This window comes from Trachurus japonicus, chromosome 6 (assembly GCF_045865225.1).
Source record: "Trachurus japonicus isolate A0001 chromosome 6, Traja_1.0".
Lineage (NCBI taxonomy): Eukaryota > Metazoa > Chordata > Actinopteri > Carangiformes > Carangidae > Trachurus > Trachurus japonicus.
Window position 1 is genome coordinate 18,275,978 of NC_140912.1, and position 20,062 is coordinate 18,296,039.

The following is a 20,062-nucleotide window of genomic DNA, read 5'->3' on the forward strand; positions in this document are numbered from 1 at the left end:
ATCTTTTGGCAGCGCTCACATGAGAACCTTTAAAAACACACACTCGAGACAAACAACTTCTACTACACAATCATACATTTATTGTACACTATGGCAGCAGCTGCCTTTAAAGGCAAACATTTAGTTTACAAAATGATCCTAGTGCTAGTACAGTACAGTCGCTCACAAAACTTCAGGGGACAGTGAAGTGCGCAGTCGAGATGTTGCGGATGGCTTCTGGTGCTGAGTGACGGGGTCAGATCTGTGAGGACTCCAGCCACAGTGAGGAGCTCTTGACTCGCGGCTGCTGAGAGTCCAGCTTCAGCAGCGCCATCACAGCGCCCTCTATCTTTGACATCCACACTCTCTGGAAAACACAACAGGGAGCGGTCAGCGGCAGATACCATCATGTTTACTAGGTAACAGCAGTTTGGGTTGATGGTTTAGATGATATTGCATAGCTCTTCATTTGTAAACTGTGCTGATACAAGTTGTTAGTGAAACTGCTCTGCTGATCCAGCAATGTCATTTATTTAATATGCACAAACAAGGGCGGTTGGACTAATATTTGCAAAAAAATAATTTACCTAGAATGACAAAGCTTATCAAGATATAGCTAAAGTTTATAGAAGAAGGCTTTGGGTAGATTTACACTGAGAATCTGTGTCTAATAATTAACTGGTCATCCAGAGCAAAGCTAAATTCAGCAGCAGCAGCTTATGCAAAACTGTCCTAAAAGAAATACAGGCATTTAAAGTGATTCACATGGAAGACATGTTTGGATATAATTAGCATAGACATTTGTTTACAACTGGAAACTTCTCAGAAACTCATGGCTGGATTGATCTACCTTGGCTGCCTCTGACGCAGCTTGCAGGATGAATGCACCGATACACTGCTGGTAGCGGTTCTGGTGCATGATTATGAATGAGTGAGGCAGCCCCGAAGCTGTAAACAAAGCACAGAACAACAAGTCCTCCATTAAATAACACTAACAACCGTCACCAGCTGCGATGTTTTGATTTTTGGCTGTCATGTCCTTCCCCCTAAGTCAAACACATTCACTCTCTGATCTTATCTGCTGCTGTTTAATTACTTGAAGCATTTAGCTGATCGATGTTCTTGAGCTGGAGTCGGTCCAGAGAGACAGGCTGGTCGAGAACCGTGAAGGTGCATCCCTCCTTCAGCAGCTGGTCCAGCTCCAGATTCTGTGGCAGCCTGAGCGGATTCTGTTCTGGACCAATGGACCTCTACATGAGGGGAAGATGAGACACATGGTGAAGGAGTTATGCAACTGTAGTTACTGACTCCACTGAACATTTCTCATCGTTTCAGAGTGGCGCACCTTTTTGTTTCTCTTGACCTTCGTGATCAGCAGGAATTCGTCAAACAGGAAGAGATAAACATCTATCAGCTTGGTGTTCTCTGGTGATGAACCAAAGAGAGACATGGGTTAGAGGTTCTGTTTGAGCTGAAGCACCGACTGAGCATGTCATATCATGTGTCGAGGCTTGTTCCAGCTGTACACACCTGTGAGCACCAGTTTCCCTTCGTGAAGCAGACTCCTGTGAGAAATGAGGTTCTCCAGGGTGACGGCCTTTAGGAGATGTTTGAGATTCTGAAAGAGAAAAACAGCCAATTAGGTGAAGGGAAACACATTCTTACCTTTTGACATGTAAGCCGATATTGACAGTTTCTGACAGCTAATGACATGGCATGCTTTTCCTTTCACTATATGTGATTCTGCACCAAGATAAGTGATCGGATCATCTTATCCGCATACGAAAGGTAACGGAGGGTGAAGTGTTTGGTGTGTATCTGTGAGTTGTGCACATTTTTTCTTGTCAGCACGGCACTCGCAGACACAAACATGCACAACGAATATCAATATACTGTATATGCAAACACACACAAACCGGACAGACCTCTGGGATGAAGGCACGCTTGTCTCTCTCCCACACAGGCAGCCACACCAGGGCGTCGCGCAGCTGTTTCACCTTCTGGTAGTTGTCCAGCCATTTGACCTTTCCCTCCAGGTCACCTGGAAAATAGAAGGAGCGATTCACTGTTTCACTCAAAAGACAAGAAATGTTTTCTGTGGAAATCTGTTGTGACACACGTGTAAGCCGGAGCAAATTGTTAGTTACCTTAGAATAATCACATATATCAGTCCCAATAATGACACCTTTTATTCTAAATGACTGGTGCACTATTCCTTACAGTGATGGTTGCATGCCAAACAAGGGCGTGACGGTATCATAAGTGATTGCAGTTCACTCAGCTTTTACAGTAAACGTCCCCCACACCCAGAGGACATTGGCCCTGCACATCTTGGCAGAGGCGTCACCTCTTCAGCTCTGCCACCACACCTTTTTAATTGCCATTGTCACTACTATTACACATCTACGTGTCCACGCTATCTGGTTTTGCTGAGGTGTTGCAGCGCTGCAGCACATTTCCCACAGCCTGTCCATCTAGTTACAGAGTAAACCGCCACAACAGGTCTGCAGGCACAGGCATGCTGTGAAGAACAAATGGTCAGGACTAGCTGGCGGCCGTCCAAGGCATGAAGCTTGTTTGCTCTAAAAAAGACACAAGCTTGTGTGTTTGTGTTGCTGGAGATAAGCTCTGTTACATCTGCTGAACATCCACCTTGTATCTGAACATTCTGGTAAACCACCGTCTGAAAACACCCTGCTGAAAAAAACAGTTGAGTCACGACACTGTTGCAGCGTCTGACACTTGAAGCACTTCAAGTTTGTCATCAGCAGCTGACAAGATCTATTGTGAAGTGCTTCAAGTCATACAACTAGTCCCGCAACAATATGAGCTTACTCAGTCAGTGAGAGCATGCTGATAAGGCAGAGTTGCTTTGTTGGACACTTTTAACAAAAAAAAGAGCTTATTTGGTGTTGGTAGTGATTGCATTCAGGTGCAGAAGAACATGCTGCTCACATATAGACTTGTCCACTTGCTCTGCTATGGTCTGCAGGCCGCTGGTCTCCTCCTCCGTCTGATATCTCTTCGTAATATTCCGCAGCAGCAGGGGGTACCGGGTCAGTCTCTGCAGAGGCGCCACCAACAGGTCGCGTAGTTGCAGCCTCCGGCACTGCTCGTTCCTCTCACACCACTTAAAAGGCAAAAAAAAAAGGGGGGGAGACAGAGAGAGGACAGGGTGAGAGGAGGCCTGGTAAAAAAAAAAGGAGGAGGTCACAAGGGTAAAAGAGCTGGTCACGGTGTTTTGGGGAACAGAGGGGACGGGGAGGAGGAGGGGGAGCGCAGTGAAAGGAACCAAAGGACCAAAATACAATAAAAGCTTTAACAAATACATAAGCATGATGACAGGGAAGGTTACACCAGGGACAAATGGTCACATTCCTCTCTCTTTGCAAGCCTGGGTGACACTGAACTGGTTGGTGTTGGTGTGTGTGTGTGTGTCCTCTCTCATTCTTGGCACCACATTGCCTGCTGCCTCGTTGTCAAGGTACATATCACCTTGCCACCACTCTGACTTCATCTTTAGCCGCCCCTCTGGGAGTTTCCTCCCGTACCTTCACGTAGGATCCAAAGTCCTCCCTGGGCTTCAGGCTGTCCAGATAAAGCAGAGCCGTAGAGTAGTTGAGGCAGTACTTCTGCAGGCAGTGACATATGCTCTCCCTGAACGTCTGCCAACAGATAACAGAGAGTTACACAAACACTGGGATTCAGGCTGCTGTGTCACACCAGCCATCAGGCTGCAGATAAACAGATCATAAAGAGCCAACAGCAAGACGTCAATCAAAATGCAAGCACTAAAACACAACAAGTTCTCCAGCCTCTGTGAGATGAATTATTTTCTCTCATCTGCTTTTTGTTATGTATAATTTATTAGTGAGGAAGATAAAGAAGTTTTTATTATTTTCCTGGGGGGGTTTCTTTCTTCTTCTTTTTTTAAACTCTGGAATTTAAAAATTATTCATTGTCAGAGAACAAAACATTGAAGTCGGCTCCTGTTGTGGGACTGCAGTGCACACTATATACAGTGTAGATACATTACAAAACATCCAAAACATCATAAATCATCATATGTGTGTATAAATGAGACATATACAGTAATTTCATTCTAACAATCTTCAATTATTATTATCATCATTGTTATTATTGTGGATTACTGGCAACTAAAATTGATGATGTCAATTAAATGTGTGAGCTATAATTCTTCCCAAGTCATCTCTCACAGTTGTTATTATCAACCAAGCAAATGCAAACGCAGACTCCAGTGAGTGTCCGTGTGTGTGTCTGTGTCCACATGTTGAGTCACACACACTTGCCTTGCTCAGCAGCTCCAGCAGGGTGGGCCCGCCACCCTCAGTGATCTCCAACGTGTCCTTGATGACGCGGAGGAGGTTGTTCAGGAAACCAAAGCTCACCTGCAGCAGAGAACAATCAGTGTCAAGTGTCAGCGCGCAGCCACGAGACGAAACCCCCTCACTCTCAGCTCAGCAGCAGAGGAAGATTACATAAAAGAACAGACAGATGTGCAGGTGGATGGATGAATGAAGAGATAAACAGATCTTCAAAGACTCATTGCCTCAGTTTCATCTTGGGTGCGGAGAATAGGAATAATGTATTAAGTCACAATAATATAATGTTTAGATTGGTTTTATTTATTTTTAAGGTTTTAAGCTTGTATTTTATTTATTTATCAGTTTTTTTAAAAATCAAATACTAGACAATTCAGACAACCCCACGTGTGGTCCCGACCCTAAGGTTGAAAAACACTGTATTAGGTTGTTTAAATTAGCTGCTTAAATTGTTCAGCATAAAATGTTAAGGCATCGCTCCATATCTTGAACAGGGCAATTGAAAAAGAGGTTTCTAATCCCAACAGTCTTTTCCTGGTTAAATAAAGGTTGAATTAATCAAGACTGATTGTTATCCTCTAAGTTTGGTCAGTTCTTCTAGAGTAACATTGGCTCTATTCTGCTAATTTTGTGCCACACAACAAACAACTAAGTCTTATAATAGCGCCATGAAGGCTGCTGTTGTTATGCAATTATTTGCATAACTCTCATGAAATTAACAGGGCTTGTGCTACTTATTTGCATCATGTATTACCAGGCAAAGCTCATTGAGGTTTGCAAATAGTCTCCAGGAGTCGACGTCAGTCAGGCAGTTCCTCGTCTGCAGGTTTGTGAGCGTAGCCAAAAACACCTGAGAGAAACAAAAGAAGTCAGAGAGAGGATGGGCTCAGGGTATCTGTTGTACTAGAATTACATTTCTAATCCACTGCTGCAAAGAATGGAAGTCCCAAAGAGACTTTTTCCATGACAGGAATTCAGTGAGAGGACAAAAAAAACACAATGCAGCAGGTGTTGTGTTTCATTTGGGTTTGGTTCTATTTATTTGTGGTCTTGCGTGAGTGTGAGTGTGTGTGCTTTTTTGTGTGTTTGCATGTGCGTGTTCATTTGGCGTCACCTCTTTGAGAACCATGAGCTGATCCAGGAAGTAGATGCACTCGCTGGTGAAGAGCTCCCAGATGGCTTCATGTCTTTTGAAGCCCTGAGGGTCAGAGGTGACGCTCAGCTGGGAGGACTGGTCCTGCAGGAACTCTGACAGACAGTAGTCCTGCACACAGATGGACAAAAACACACATCGACCAACATGTAGACCAACAAAAACTATACACTATACACAAACTGGGAAATTGTATCTACCCTAAACATTTCGGGATGCGTGTTTGCATATTAACAGTAATAATAATATACTCTGACACTGTAAAGTTTCTACCACCACTATGATACACTCAGCATATGCCAGTGTTTGTTTATGTGCGTCTTCAGGGTCGACCTGACTCGTCGTTCCTGCCTAGAATTTCTGGTTCTTGCACAACATGTGTCGTATAAACGTTGAAGGAGCTTCCCTCTAACTGTCGTCCTGTTGTTTCAGAGCCACTAGGTAAACACTGAGATCTATTTGAGTTGGAAATCTGGATCTGTTAGTTGTTCAAACTCTACCTTAACCAGGTTCAAAAGTCACAGTGCAGACACAGCCAACAAGATCATTTACATAAGAAACAGCATGGGTCTCGCTGCTGACAGTGGGCCTACCCAGGTCGACTTCTCACCTTATACTTCTGAAGGTCAGTGTCTCTCCAGTCTTGAATCTGTGCTGTTGCGAGATATTTTTCGATGTCTGACACTGTGCCTGTCTGCAACTTCCCTTTAGTCTGAAAGATGAAGGAAGACACACAATATTACACTGGTTTTTAAAAAAGTGAAGTCACAGGTGGACGTGTGTTGATGAAGGGAAAGGATGTGTTTGCAGATTTTGTTATTTTTAACAGTCGCACATTCTTCAAAACTAAACCAACATATTAGTTGCAGGTTCTGCAACTAACTGTTGACCAATTACAAAGTCTGTTTGGGCCAAAAGGGATAAGAGGAACCACATTAATCTGCTTTGAGAAGTGGGTCAGAGAACAATGTCCAAACCAACTGCTCACTGCTAGAACAAAGTACATCAATACAAACCACAAGCATAACACTGGCAGCCACACAACAGTCACTAACAGACAAACAACACACCTACCGTACTACGCCTCAAAAAAGGCCACTTTGACTTCTTTGTATCTGTGAAAATCAAACACAAAGTACAGATTATTAACAAAGCTTACACAAGGCAAACGTGTGCTGTGCAACAAATGGGATGAGAATCAAACAAGCAAAACCATGTGTCGGGATAAAAGAAAACTGCACTGAACTTAAGGAATGTATAGAAAGTGCAAATATGACTGGTTAAACATACAAAAAAGGCAGAATTAGTGTATATGCTGTTGCGCATTTGCCTGTTAGATGTGATTTGTGCTTAAAACTTTGAATAGCAGACCCGATACTGTTTTTATTCTATTTCCATTTACCTGCCTCTCAAATTCTCTACTTTACTTTTAATACGCACATTTAATGTAAAGTTTTACATGACTAACTGCATTAACATCGATGTATGTATGGATGTATGATGGATGGACTATGTACTATGATGCACTGGGCTACAGGCAAACACCATAACTCATTTAAGGGCTAAGGTGTTGACATATAGCAGGATAGGGTTCAGGGTTTAAGAAATAGTATCATTAAAATATATAGTGTGATACATTATTTGATCAACGAAGCTTATACCACTTAATATGCCAGCCGCTCCATTGGATACAAAAAGGTCTCCTGGTGAAACATCCAGTCCGGGCAAGCTGACCACCACAGAGCTGCGCCTTCTCTGCTGAAGCCTGAGGGGACAGATACAGACATAACAGGTGAACGTCTTCCTGAGGCCACTGCCAAACATTGAAACTGGTATTAATGTTTGGTATTTTAAAACCAGCGTCACTGGACATCTGAGATTCACTGCTACAAGAGCCATTATTATTCTACTGTCAGTGTAATACAGCACAAAAGAGAACAGACTTAGCGCAAGCCCCAGGAAATAACTGAATTCCTTTTGTCATTTTACATGGTTGAAATACCACTGAAATACCATCTGCACTGTGTGGCAAATTGGCGATTAACATGAGTAGTGGAAATTATAAAGAACAAGTCTTATGTGTCTGGCTTATGAGGGGCAATAGCTGCTACTTAATGGATCACCCTATTTATGTGGAAGGAGGCGAGCTGTCAGTGTGGGCTGCTAATAATCCTCTCGGTCTCCTTTTCATAGTTAGTAGCCAAGGCATGGATGTGGTTGGAAAAACACCAGCCTGCCTTTTAGCCTTAGGCAAAGCTCAAACAACCACTGTTCTCAAGTGGTTTGACTTATCCTTTGCTATTTTACTTCAGGGATTACAGCTGAAAGAAAGAAATGACCTCTGATATGTCAAAATCAAAAGTCAAAGGCCCCAATGGACCTAATTCAGTTATGTTATGAAGGTTTGGTGATACTAAGAGGACTAAATATCTTGAAAGGTCACATCCACACTGACACTTTCATTAGTTACAAGAGTAAAAAGGATTGAGACGGGAGTGAAACTGGATCTGTGACTCGCTCCAAACTTTGCCAATGATAACAAGAGACAGTCAGCACGAATAAGGCAGACAGCAACCAGATGGGCTGGTTTTTGCCAAAGGTAAGATTCACTCTCAGCACACCGACTCTGATCGACAGCTGTTCAGTGATCCATGTCATCAACCTGCAGTTTCATGTTTTTTTGTTTTTTTTTGGCTTTTTATGCCTTTGATAGCCACAGTAGAGATAGACAGGAAAGGGGGAGGCAGAGAGAGGGGGAATGACATGCAGGAAAGGTCTGCCCGACGCGGGATTCGAACCGGGGCGCCTGCATTGAGGACTATAGCCTCTTCATGGGGCGGCCGCCTTAACCACTGCGCCACGCACCGCCCCCAGCAGTTTCATGTTTTAAATCTTTTCTTCATCTTTTAAATCTTAGAAGAGTTCAGATGTCAATTGAAAAAAGGAACTGAAAGCTCGCTGTTATAAAATTCAATCCACCATTGTAAACACATCCTCTTAAAGTTGGGGTAGGTCAACACTCCTTGTGTGATAAAGGTTATCAGGACATCAAATCACACCGAGGCTTGGTTTACAGGCAATGCTTAGGCCCCTGTTTATGATACAATATAAAAAACTAGAGCAGAAGTACAAACAAGAGGAACTATGCTGGTACCGGTTAGTTTCTGTTTACTGTTATATGTAAAATCTCCTTTGTTAGACCGCACGACCAGGCTCTCTTCCTCTTACAGCTCATAACATCCCCTGATTCAGTAGATGCATTTGTGCACAACACAAGCAGCACAGCTCGAGTGCACATGTAGGCCACATGGCTACAGGGCCAAACATGCACATTCACTACAAGTCAGTCCACACCTGAACAGGAGTAACCTGGTACATTTTTTCCTCCAGGACACTGTTACTCAACTGTGAAAGCACCAACTGTTCTTTGAGTGTGCCGGCAGAGGTCATGTTCTTTCCTGGTAAACTGATACACCCCCCACCTCCCATCTGACATGTTAACGTATAGGAAGACAGTGCTGAATCGACATTAAAACAGATAAGTCAGGAGGAGACACAGCTGATGGGACAGTGAGGGAGCCGCTCCTCTAAACCAGGTCAGTGTCTCCTTGCAGTCCAGAGCATCCTCACAATGACATCCTGTTGCTTTGTGGCCAATCAGAAAGCTTTCTCTGTGTTGGCCTCTCTGCCACTGAGAGCACTTGTAAAAATGGATGCTTTGTTCGCCGCACAACGAGAAAATAATGATGCCCCCCAAAACAAAACTGTCCCGACCAATGGCTCGCAAGGCCCCGGTCACTGTAAGAGGCACAGTGCCAGGGTGTAATTACTGGGACAATAGCTGCCTAATTATCCAGTGAGGGGAAGAGCCCGGTAGCCCCATTAGGAGGGGTGTGGGTGGCAGTGACAGAAAACAGCCTTAATGAGTGTTTGTCTAGCCCATACATAACCATGGGACTCTCAAAACTTAAGCTTATGCCCCATTAACAAAGATATGAATGACAATGAATGCACAATGGGGCTCCTTAAACCAAAGGTCCAGTCATCCTCGCACGCTCTCGAGTGTCCAGGGAGCACAATCCTGGAGTGACATAATGGCTAAAAAATGTTCGTCTTGATGAAATGATTTGACTGACATTAAGTAAAAAGAGGAACTAAAAAAAAACTAAACAAAGAAAAACAAATAAAACAAATAAAAACAAACAAGAGCGTGGTAGAGCAGGTTATCAGATACAGGAAGGTTTTTTTTTTTACCACATTCCTGATATGCAAATATGTTCTCAGAAAGGTTTTTGGCTGTACAGTAACTGAGAGGTTACACAGGCAACATGCAAAACAGACCAAGGTGCACCTACCTCGTATAGCAGTGACCTCTCTCCTGCAAAGAGACAAAAATACTGCAGTCAGTGGAAAACTTTTAATGGTGACCAAACTAATGCAAGTTAACTGAAATTAACAGAAATGAAAAGCAGATCTATGCAGATAATTACTGTAACTTGACATTTTGAAAAATGCATAAATCAAATAAGATCATTGTACAGACACATGAGTTTCCTAAGCTCTAATTATGTTATTTACATGCCACAGTGGCAATCTCTTACTGTACACGGAGCATTTAACTGAGGGTGCGGGGACCTCCTACTGCTAACAACACCGCTATATCACTTTCAAAGACATTCAAACCCAAATCAGTGTTTTAAGTGGCGGCTTGGATTCAAAAGCCTCCGATATCTGAGGAGAATGTCGGGACTCTATTGAGAATGTGCTCGCTTGAATACCACAAGCTGATGAATGGATCTCCCCATTATCTTTTTCCATCGCTCACTGACCCCTCCATTATTGGGTGACTGCTGACTGCGGTGAATAGGGGCCCAAGGAGAACACTTCCCAGGGCTCTGGAGGCAGTGGGTTTGGTCGGAGCTGTCAGTGCATGTAACTGCTGATTCATTTGCTGTCAAAAGCTTGCATTGTGAGTGACCGCCGCAGGAGGCAACGCAGAATGAGGGAGAGAAAGTTTCCGCAAAGGAAGGAATGTGTAACCTTCTAATTTATAGGCTTTGGAATAAAAATCCACACCAGACGACTCACATGACTTGTGGTCTTGCCTTGAGGTTTGCATGATGATTATGGAAACAAAAGATTTCTGCTGCTGGACTATGGTCTGCTTTGTTGTGCACATATGCTTCAGTTAAGACAATGATTTTCCCTTCAAGTACAGTAAAAGCTCACCTGCACTTCACCATGAAGGAATCCAAAATCCTTAACAAGAGTAGGATGAGCACTGTGGCATTCTTGTCTCGTGGAAGCGACACCACTGTCAAAAGTCTTTGATCTATGTGATCTGGTTCTCTGTCGGCCAGAGGATGAAACGGGCTGATGATCGTGACAGATCTCTCCATCCGAGAGGGGGCTCGCCGCGAGAGGAGACTTGACCCTGTGTACTGGAGACAAGGGGCTTGTGGGGGGTGGTTCTCCCGCAGAGGAGGGCTCCTCCTGTGTGCTCCCCATCCTCGAAGGGTCCCAAGAATCTCCCAGAGGACGCCTGGTGCTCCTCATCCTCCTCAAAGTGGGGGACGTGGAGATGCGGCCGGGGGCTTGCCGGTCAAACTGGAAGAGAGGGGCTACCAAGCCGTCAGTGTCCACCAGAGACGAGTGTCTCAGCTTGGAGTGTGTCCGTGTGAGATCTATGTGCATAATGACCGGGTTGCTGGTCTGACAGCCCTTGTGCTGGACGTCCCGTTCTGAGTCTGTTTGTGTCTGTGCGGTCGCCACACCTGTAGTGGTGACGACTTCATTCTCAGCCCATTCAATGTAACTCCAGTCGAGCTTCTTTTCCACATCCTGGTCTTTGTCCTGCAGAATAACGTGCTTCAGCGCAGACATTGTAACCTCAAAGGCATTGTAGAGATCAGAAAAAAACGTGTGATCTAATGGTCTGGTTGCTTCACCTCCTCTGAGTCGAAGTCAGATGATAATCCTGTCGCATTCCAACACTGTTCACACCGTTCACTCCTCAAGCCTCTGGGAGAAAAAGTAGAAATGTGTCAATACACTCAAGCAAAAATGAAACAGGCTGGGCACAGGCTTAGCTCCTAATCTCCTGAAAGGGGATTTGATCAGGGGTGAAACGGTAAATTGGCAATGTAGAAATCTTATGAGGATACAGTGAGACTATAATAATAGATATGTGTCTGTGAGGAGGAGGAGGGGGGGGGGGGGGGGGGGGGGCAGGCAGATCAGGTGGATTTAGAGTTACAAAAGTGATGCTCCAGAAGACACGTTAAGATGAACAGTACCAAGAGTCAGCCATTATAAGTCTGGACAATGTTGTGTGAGATACAAAGAAGCAAGGGAGGCCTGCACCTCACTCCAGCTCCTCTGTCTCAGACTATTGTCTGCTGGTATTGATTTTCCCTCCTGGTAGCCTTGGCTACTCCACACACTGCTGTACTGACGCTTTCCCTCCAACTGCTTCAATTTCACTATTCAACGAGCTGTTAACCTCCACGAGGTGACAAAAGGTAAAAGGTGAAAACAACGCGTCCGAGAGTTTGTACCGAGCATCACCTGCGTGAAAGCTGATAAGTAACTCATTCAAATTTAAGAAGCAGCTTTTACTTACGTCGCCGCCGGAGCCACGCGACGTCTTCAGCGACCGGCGGTGAAGTGAAGTGTGACCGGCAGAGAGAGAGAGGGAGAGAGAGAGAGTCAGTCCTGCTGCTCCACACACACACACACACACACTGCTGCTGCCAGGTTCACCGAGAGAAAGTAGTGTCCCGGTGTGTGCTGTGAGACACAAAGAAAAGGAAACAACACACAAGTGAAGCTGCAGCGCAGAGCGGCTGGTCTGGGAACAGGTCTGTGTTGTGCGGGGTGAAGGAGGGAGTGGAGCTGGTGAAAAGGTGCGACTGCTCTGTGCTGCTCTGAGCGCATGGGAACATCAATACTCTCTCTCTCTCTCTCTCTCTCTCTCTCTCTCTCTCTCTCTCTCTCTCTCTCTCAGACACACACACACATTGCGCGTATCAGTCTATTTTTGTCACACATTATTTATTGATTGGTTGATTATTATTTGATTATGTATCTAGGCTATTCATATATCCTATATCATCAGTTTATTAAACCACAAATAAACCATATTATGTCGTATTACATAGTTACATTGTATAGTTTTTGTTTTGTTTTGTTTTGTTTTAGACCAAGTTTATATGAAATCAAAAAATAGTGACTGCAAACGCCTGAGCTTTAACTTCCTATTTTCTGCCAGAGCTTTTTAAACATTAACTAGATGTGAACTAGCTTGTCCGAATAAATAAACTTAACATCACTGCACACACACTGACATCACATTAGTTTGACAACATGGAAGGTCAGTAGTAGGCTACTAATGTGTGGTTTACATTTCAGTCTCTCCTGCAGACTGTGTCAGGTGAGGCCTGAGGAACCAGTCCTTGGCACCAGTATGAAATAGGTTAACCTTTAATGGTCCACTTTTTGTTTGTATTTAACACAGACAAACCTGGAAGGAGGTGGATCACATGGTTAGTTCAGCGACATGAGCACTAGAGGGCGATATAGGTCAGATAATGAGATTGCCCGAGTCACATTGCGTCTGAGTGCTTGATCTCTAGCGACCTCTGGTGACGTCATGCGCGTAGTACATTAAAGTGTCACAAGTCACAGATGTCCTATCAATTACGAGGCCCTGCCACTGCAGCTTATTCAGTAAAGTAAGTAGCTAAGTGCATTGTTGTGTTTCATGCTTCAGACTTTAAAAACCTGTATCTTTCCACAGATAGACCACCACTATCATAAATAATGTAAATATAGGCTACTATAACCATCTACGGTAAAAAGAAAAGAAAAGTCCTGCATTCATATCACAACACAAATAAATTCTTTATCAGCTATCATCACCCCCCCCCCCCCCCCGAATCTTTGACAATGCATGGGTCCATATCAATGACAACATGATGTTGCCAGTGGCCGTGTACACAGAACATTTTGATTCATTTTGCAAAAGTGAATCATCTTTTTGGATTAACGGTTAATGTTTGTGGCTGCAGTTGTGACAGAGGGGGCCTCAAAGGTGCCTGTTGCCTGGGGCCCCCAGAGTGTCTAGAAAGGTACCTGATGCTACTTCATAGTCATACCACACTTAAAAAAAATTCAATTCACAATGAAAATTCACAATCTCAAAAGTAGACAGTAACTATAGATGTATCACCACCATAACACCACAGAGTGAGGCACAAGTACCTCAACACTAGAGGTTAAATGTGGGAAATTGCATTAGTTTGTCATAAAATGTTAATTAAACTTGGGACAACATTTTCATCTTATTGGTTTTGTCAAAACCCAGAAGCAGCAAAGCTCCAAAACGATGCTAGTGCTAGTTTCACCAATCCATAAAACATTTTTCCCAGTGGTGCAGTCAGTGATGTGTCCTGTCATGGGCAACGTGCTCCGTGCACCATGATCTGTGTATAGATTTCTGATCACGGATGTTAACCGTCTCCTTGAAGCCTGAGGCTGTTACTCTGAGGTTATTGCTGTTACATCACTGCTCATTCTGCCTTGTGCAGCTGGAATCGTCTCATCTGGACGCCTACAGAACCACAGAACTGAATTGGCTCCATTTACACAGAGTTTGTCCAACTGTGGTCTGATGAATATTTAAACTCTGTGGGATGAATTTGGGCACAACAATCTTTCAACTAGTCTTCTGAGATCTGTTTTATAAGGCTTGGTTCACATGAACATCAAACCCTAAAGCAACTCTAACCTACACCTCACTTTAATGACGTTTCTAATGTAGGCAACAAGAACAATATAATGATTTGTGTGTTGTTAAAACAGATTTGGTTCATTTACAGTAGATCAAATTCTGACCATAACTTGAGACAAATTTGTACATCAACACAGGTAAGAGATAACTTACCTGTGTTGTTCTTGCCTCTGGTCATGCATTTCAGGCTTCATGATACTGATTGTTAGAGAAAGCAAAGGAACAAAATGGGGAACTTTTGGTTTTGATGGAAAGAGAAAACTTTTTGACAATGCCTCTGTCCGTCTTGACTCTTGCCCCTGCAGCAGTGTGGAGATCTGTAGTGGACACACTGAAGAACCCACTCGCTCTAGCCGTGTGTGATTGTTGTACACTGTCAGGATATTTGTGTCTAAAGCAGCCGGAAGTTTGATTTGCTGCCAAATGATTATAATAAGTCTGGCGAGACAATGCCTGGTGTCAGTGAGTGAAATAACTACATGCAAGGATTTCAATAAAGATAAAACAACTGATGTGAAAACCTTAAGATAAAGCATTAATATGTGATTTATGACCATCTTCTCTTACCTTTTGTAGCTTCTGAAATGCTCATTTTCATTCTCTTTGGTTGAATGAAAACCAAAAATGTTCAAAAGTATACATTTAAATTCAATATGTATTGCAAGTAAGTAAACATATGAATAAATACAGACTTTGATACAGCATGTATACTCTGAAATAATCTGATTTGACAGAGAACAGGGTTAACTTGTTTGTTTATTTTCCCTACACAAACCACACTCATTCAACATGGTTTCACTCACACTCCCAACTGTATACCCTCAGGGGGGCCCGCCCACTGTTTGAGAACCATTGATTTAGGCTACACACACTAGTAAAAATGAGGTTTAGGTTTCATAGCTGTAACATTCATAAGTAATGCAACATTCAAATGGAAAAGAGTGGGTTTCATTTGGTTTAAACTAACTTTTTTTTAATCCTATATCCTATATCCTATATCCTATCCTCCCATTGAACCTCTATATGTTTACCAGTTGTTTACTGGCCTACTACAGCTGAAGATGGATTTTGATGTACAGTTTTCTCAGAGTGAATGAGTTGGATGATTTAGAGGGCCTGCTCTGGATAAAAACAAAAACATGTCATTGAACGGAATTTGCTCACAGCCCTGACAGCAGCAGTCTCCTCCCCCTGAAGTGGATGTGAAGAGGAGCACTCTCGGCTCTGTCTGACATACAGGAAGAAGTTGAATAAGTCTTTAAAAAAAAAAAAAAACCTCTTCCACCACCACCTTCACCACCACCACCACTACTGCTGCATTTGCTGAAAAGCCCCCGCCGGGCAGTTGACTCTTCTCGGACACTTTTCGCGTTTTCTTTCTTCATCGACTTGCTGCTGGTGAAATGCAGAAAGTGGGAGAGTGGAGGTGAATGTGAGGAGGACCGCAGCTGAACTGGAGGCGCTGTAACGTGTGGACTACTTCACCCGAAACAGAAGTGCCATTCGTTCACAAATGGGGAAACCGGGGCAAATCTGAAACAGTATCTTCAGGAGGAAAACATGTCAGAGCACAGATCCAGTTTCCTTCACATTGGAGACATTGTGTCTCTTTACGCGGAAGGCTCGGTGAATGGCTTCATCAGTACTTTGGGGTATGTTCCTCCTGTCTGCTTCTCATTTTCTCTCTCACTCTCTCTATCACCAGATGAGTCGATCCGCTTTGCATATGCACGGTTTTAACTCAACTTAACGTGCCCTCTTACGTCTGACACGAGTTTGGCGCTTTCCTCGTCTCTAACTCGTCACTGTTAAAGTTGCTCAAGGAGGAACTTAGTGTGGGGCTTGTGGTCAAGGCCTGTCAACGCGCAAACTGGCGCTTCTCAGGAAACTCTTCACGTTCACGCAAATGTAACAGGAATGCAAAGCAGCGTGTTGCCCAGGTAGATAAGTGTTAATGGTTAGTCCTCGGTGTGAGGCCCCGGGGAGCCAAAGGGCGACCTGGAAGTGTGAGACAAGGGTGGCCCCAGCAAAAACAGGTAGATCCATTCATGTAGAGCACCTCATAAGTAACTCATATTTATTGAGCTTAATACACTCTTTGAAGTGTATTTGTGATTTTCCATACAGTATAAGTGCCAAAACTTGACATTGGACAAGGTCTGAACCACATTTCGACTTCAGAGTAGCTCAAAATCAAAGCTTTGCTGCTAAATGTGTCTCATTTAAAGCTGTGGTAACTGAGCTGTGGTCTGGAGACCCCTCCAGTGGTCCACAAAGTGAATATGAGAGGTCACAAGATGAGTAAAGATGAGACATGGAAAGAGGAAAAGGTTCAATTTCATTTGTCAGACTTTTACTTATCTTTACCTTCTTTGTTTGCAGTAGTAATAATGAATGGAGGGGAATGATACGTGTAGGTTTATAGGTCACAGCCTGTCTTGAAGTACGTCACAGTCAGTCAGTTGTCTGGCTGATTGGATATTTAAGGCTGTGTGTTGTAGGTGTGATGGAAATTGTTTTTCACCGTGTCATTCTCCACACTACAGAAAAAGAGAAAATGCAACATGAGCGGTTTGGCTGGGCTCGTAGTTCCTCCTTGGCTGAAAGTTTTCAGTGCAAGGTGAAATACCTCGGTGGTTCCAGGTGCACTCTGGCCTCTGATCCAGCAGAACAAGTGTGGAAAGATCGACTGGCCCTGGAGAAAAGAGCCGGGCCCCGCCTGTCACCTCTCCCTTTTCCTCACTTTCTGTTTCTCACTTTCTCTCTCGTTCCTTTTCCTGCCTCAAGTTCCCCCCTTGCAAGCGCTAACTTCACTTCACAACAGCTTGCAGATGTTGATGTCAACACCTTGTTTTTTCAATGCCCTGTGCTCTGCAGGAATGCTGAAAATAATCACAAGCGTTTGAGCAAACGGCAGCGCAAATATGTTTAAACCTGGACTCACACCCAGGTTGTACACAGCAATAGTTCCCTGACTCAATATCTGCACACGAGTGCAGGCAGCAAGCCTGCTTTGTGTTACTGAAAAACTCCTGTTTGTGTGAATGTGTTTGCCAATGCAAAGGTAGACTGCATACTGTGGGGCTGTAAATTCAAAATGCAAAAGTCCACAGAGGCAAACTGCTCACACCTCCTGTTGTTGTGAGGCAAAGTAGTGCAATTCTTATCAGCATTCAATAACTCATGCAGTCTGACAGGAGCACTGAGCTTTTTTATTTTTTTATTTTTTTATCAAGAGCTGCACAAGGCCTCCCATGCCCATGTTTACTCAGGATAACAATGAATCTGTGAGTTCCTTACACACCTTACATTGTAAACACTCAGGAGCCAAAATAACCTTTTTAGGAACGTAAAGGTCATTTTGGCTGATCCACGTCCCCTTGTAACCTTGACCTTTTGGATGTTGTGCTTTCCCTACATTTTATTTTGGGAATCAGTGATGGTTCTCTGTTTTATAATCAATCAATTCACTGATCAACTGTAGACTGATGTTTCACCTCTCATCCACAAGTCACCCTCGGTTCTGATTTTAAATATTAAGACAAAGATAAAAATGATTCTGTATCCGTCATGTTAAGTGCTTCTTAATTCTCATTTTCCCATTAAATGTACACCTCCCACTATTAGAAGCTGTATTTACTGAGGGAGTGTATGACTCATATTACCGGGCTGCACCGTCAGCAGGTTGATACATGCAGACAAAATCAATCAGAAATCACAAAAAAACTTTTCTGATGAATTAATTACTCAAGAATTACTCATGAAACGTATCAGGCCTGTTGCTCCATGTTACCTATACTGGATGTTTTTCTTGTGTTGTTGTCTCAGTCCACTCCTCAGAAGCAATGGAGCTATAATTAGCTTTTCTGTGTTGAGCCTGGTGGATTTATCTTTGGTTCATGTTTAACTCAGTTACACAGCAAACTCTCTCAAACGCGCTGGCTGTGGGTGTCAGACACTGTCAAAGCCTCTCTGTTTGAACTCACGCCCTGGCCCTCTGCGGACTTAAGATTAGTTATTTATGAGCTCCAGAGACTTCTCCAGACGGCCTTTCCTGTTTAGCCATTTAGCACTTGGTAACATTTCCTGTTGGGCTCTATTGTCTCTCATTTAGATTTTTCCTCCGATAGAAAGTGAGAGGAAATCATAGGTAGCCTGTGGATTGACATGCTGATCAAGTGCTGTGGCAGAAATAGGAAATGGCTCAGCTCACTTCAGCAGGGCCTGCCAGCTTTGTATGAATTGGAGGAATTGTGCATTGCATTATGTTTCTCTTCAGCGGATGGGATGAATGGATGTGCTTGTGCACCTCGGCCTTTTGGTGCAAATAGGATAGAGGGAATGGAGACGCTGTCCTCTGTATAGAAATCTGTAGCTGGTGGTGTGGAATACGTTTCAGCAGGTTTATGTTGCATTTGCGACTGTAAAGCTGTAAAGCATCCTGACAGACACAAAACACACAATTAAACACTGCGACCATTGTCCTTGGAGAACTGGTTTTCCACACCCACACCCATCTACAAATGACCTTTGACACCGGCGTGGTTTCACACAGAAAATCAAAAGTGGCCATCGGTGTAACCACATGTACACTCTCTAAAAATTCTCCCCCCTCCCATTGCTCCATCCATAACAATGTTAGCATACCACAAATTATGAGCCATGTTTTCCTGTTGTCGGTCGCCACCGGCCAGCGCAGGTGCCGTTGATTATCATGCTACCATGGTAACAGTGAGTTTGCCTGTGAAGTGTCTTGTGTTTTTGGCTTAAAATCAGTCAGTCTTTATTTATTTTTTGAAACAAACAAACTTTAAACTGAATCTATGAGCAAAATGAAGACTGGCCGGCCCAACGACGGTCCAAGATCATAAATTATTGTGATATTGTGAAACTGGCCTCAGAATAGATGATGTCAAATTTCCTTCCTGTCTGGACTTAACTAAGACAATTTCTTAGTCATCTTCAGTAAAACTTGCAGGGGAAACTTCAGATGAATGTATTGAATGAAGACCAATAAGCAGTGCCACCTCAACAGAGATAGATAAAGACATTAGCAACCAGGCCAGTTCACTTTTCTCACATGTAGAAAGTAAAGGAAGTAAAGACAGTTTCATTGCTGGCCAGGAAAAGCCTGCAAAGCCTGCTCTGATCACTTTAATGCTTTAGGTATTCTGTTCATGAACCAGCTTTTTTTCCTGTCCCCATTGTTTTTCCTGGTTTTACGCGTCCTGTCCCACTGAATGAGGACCTCTCTGCCAGGCCGCCTTCAGTCCTCTCTGTTTTGACTACTAACATCGGGGATTGAAATAAAACTGAATTTAAATATTCTGGATTACAAAACACCTGCTTCTGGTTTCATTTCCACCCTGAGAAACTGTCAAATGATGAGACAAACTTCCTGCCATCAGATATTCCTCATATTGAGCTGATACATGATGTGATGTGACAGATAAACACAGGCCGTTGTTATAAATGGTGTTTCATGAATAAGATGAATTTGCCTATATGAACAAATACCAATTGTGTGCACACTTCACACAGCACTTTCTTAATGCTCTATTGCAACATTATTTTCGACCTGTCACATCTTGCGAACCGAAGCGATGACTCTGGGTATCAGTCATCGTTGACTTTGTTATTTTAACCGTCAAGTTTGCAGATTTGCTGTGTGTCCCTGAACGTGCCAGTGACACTCTGATGGTGTGAATAATAGTCACCAACTAGCTACTAAAAGCCTAGGATGTGGGTGACAAGGCAGTTAATAGCTGGGCCTTCGAATGCCCTCTAATCAACCCT

The 20,062-nt window shown here is 43.5% G+C and overlaps 2 protein-coding genes across 2 annotated transcripts in view; one reads left to right on the forward strand and one right to left on the reverse strand.

Annotated features, from left to right (window-relative positions):
* Positions 1-63: 63 nt before the first annotated feature.
* Positions 64-12,253, reverse strand: plekhg7 (pleckstrin homology domain containing, family G (with RhoGef domain) member 7). The gene is made up of 17 exons (XM_085779570.1): positions 12,098-12,253; positions 10,705-11,496; positions 9,831-9,853; positions 7,137-7,240; positions 6,550-6,590; positions 6,086-6,187; positions 5,437-5,586; positions 5,077-5,172; positions 4,290-4,388; positions 3,531-3,644; positions 2,935-3,109; positions 1,905-2,020; positions 1,510-1,597; positions 1,325-1,404; positions 1,076-1,229; positions 830-927; positions 64-346 (listed from the first exon to the last, which is right to left on the reverse strand). The coding sequence occupies exons 2-17, from the start codon at positions 11,356-11,358 to the stop codon at positions 236-238; spliced, it is 2,205 nt and encodes a 734-aa protein (XP_085635696.1). The 5' UTR covers positions 11,359-11,496; positions 12,098-12,253; the 3' UTR covers positions 64-235.
* Positions 12,254-15,449: 3,196 nt separating this feature from the next.
* itpr2 (inositol 1,4,5-trisphosphate receptor, type 2) overlaps positions 15,450-20,062 on the forward strand; it is a 55,763-nt gene continuing 51,150 nt past the window's right edge. Inside the window, exon 1 of the mRNA XM_085779571.1 lies at positions 15,450-15,918. Within this exon, the coding sequence (XP_085635697.1) occupies positions 15,827-15,918 (92 nt within the window). The 5' untranslated portion in view covers positions 15,450-15,826. The remainder of the gene's footprint in view (positions 15,919-20,062) is intronic.

What these genes read in the sequence shown, in the direction of transcription:
- plekhg7 (XM_085779570.1), bottom strand. Translation starts at nt 11,358, where the DNA reads ATGTCTGCGCTGAAGCACGTTATTCTGCAGGACAAAGACCAGGATGTG. An exon ending in TGCTGGAGCTGCTGAGCAAG is followed by an intron (nt 3,645 to 4,289) that starts GCAAGTGTGTGT and finishes ATCTGTTGGCAG; the next exon opens with ACGTTCAGGGAGAGCATATG. An exon ending in CTGCGTCAGAGGCAGCCAAG is followed by an intron (nt 347 to 829) that starts GTAGATCAATCC and finishes TGTGTTTTCCAG; the next exon opens with AGAGTGTGGATGTCAAAGAT.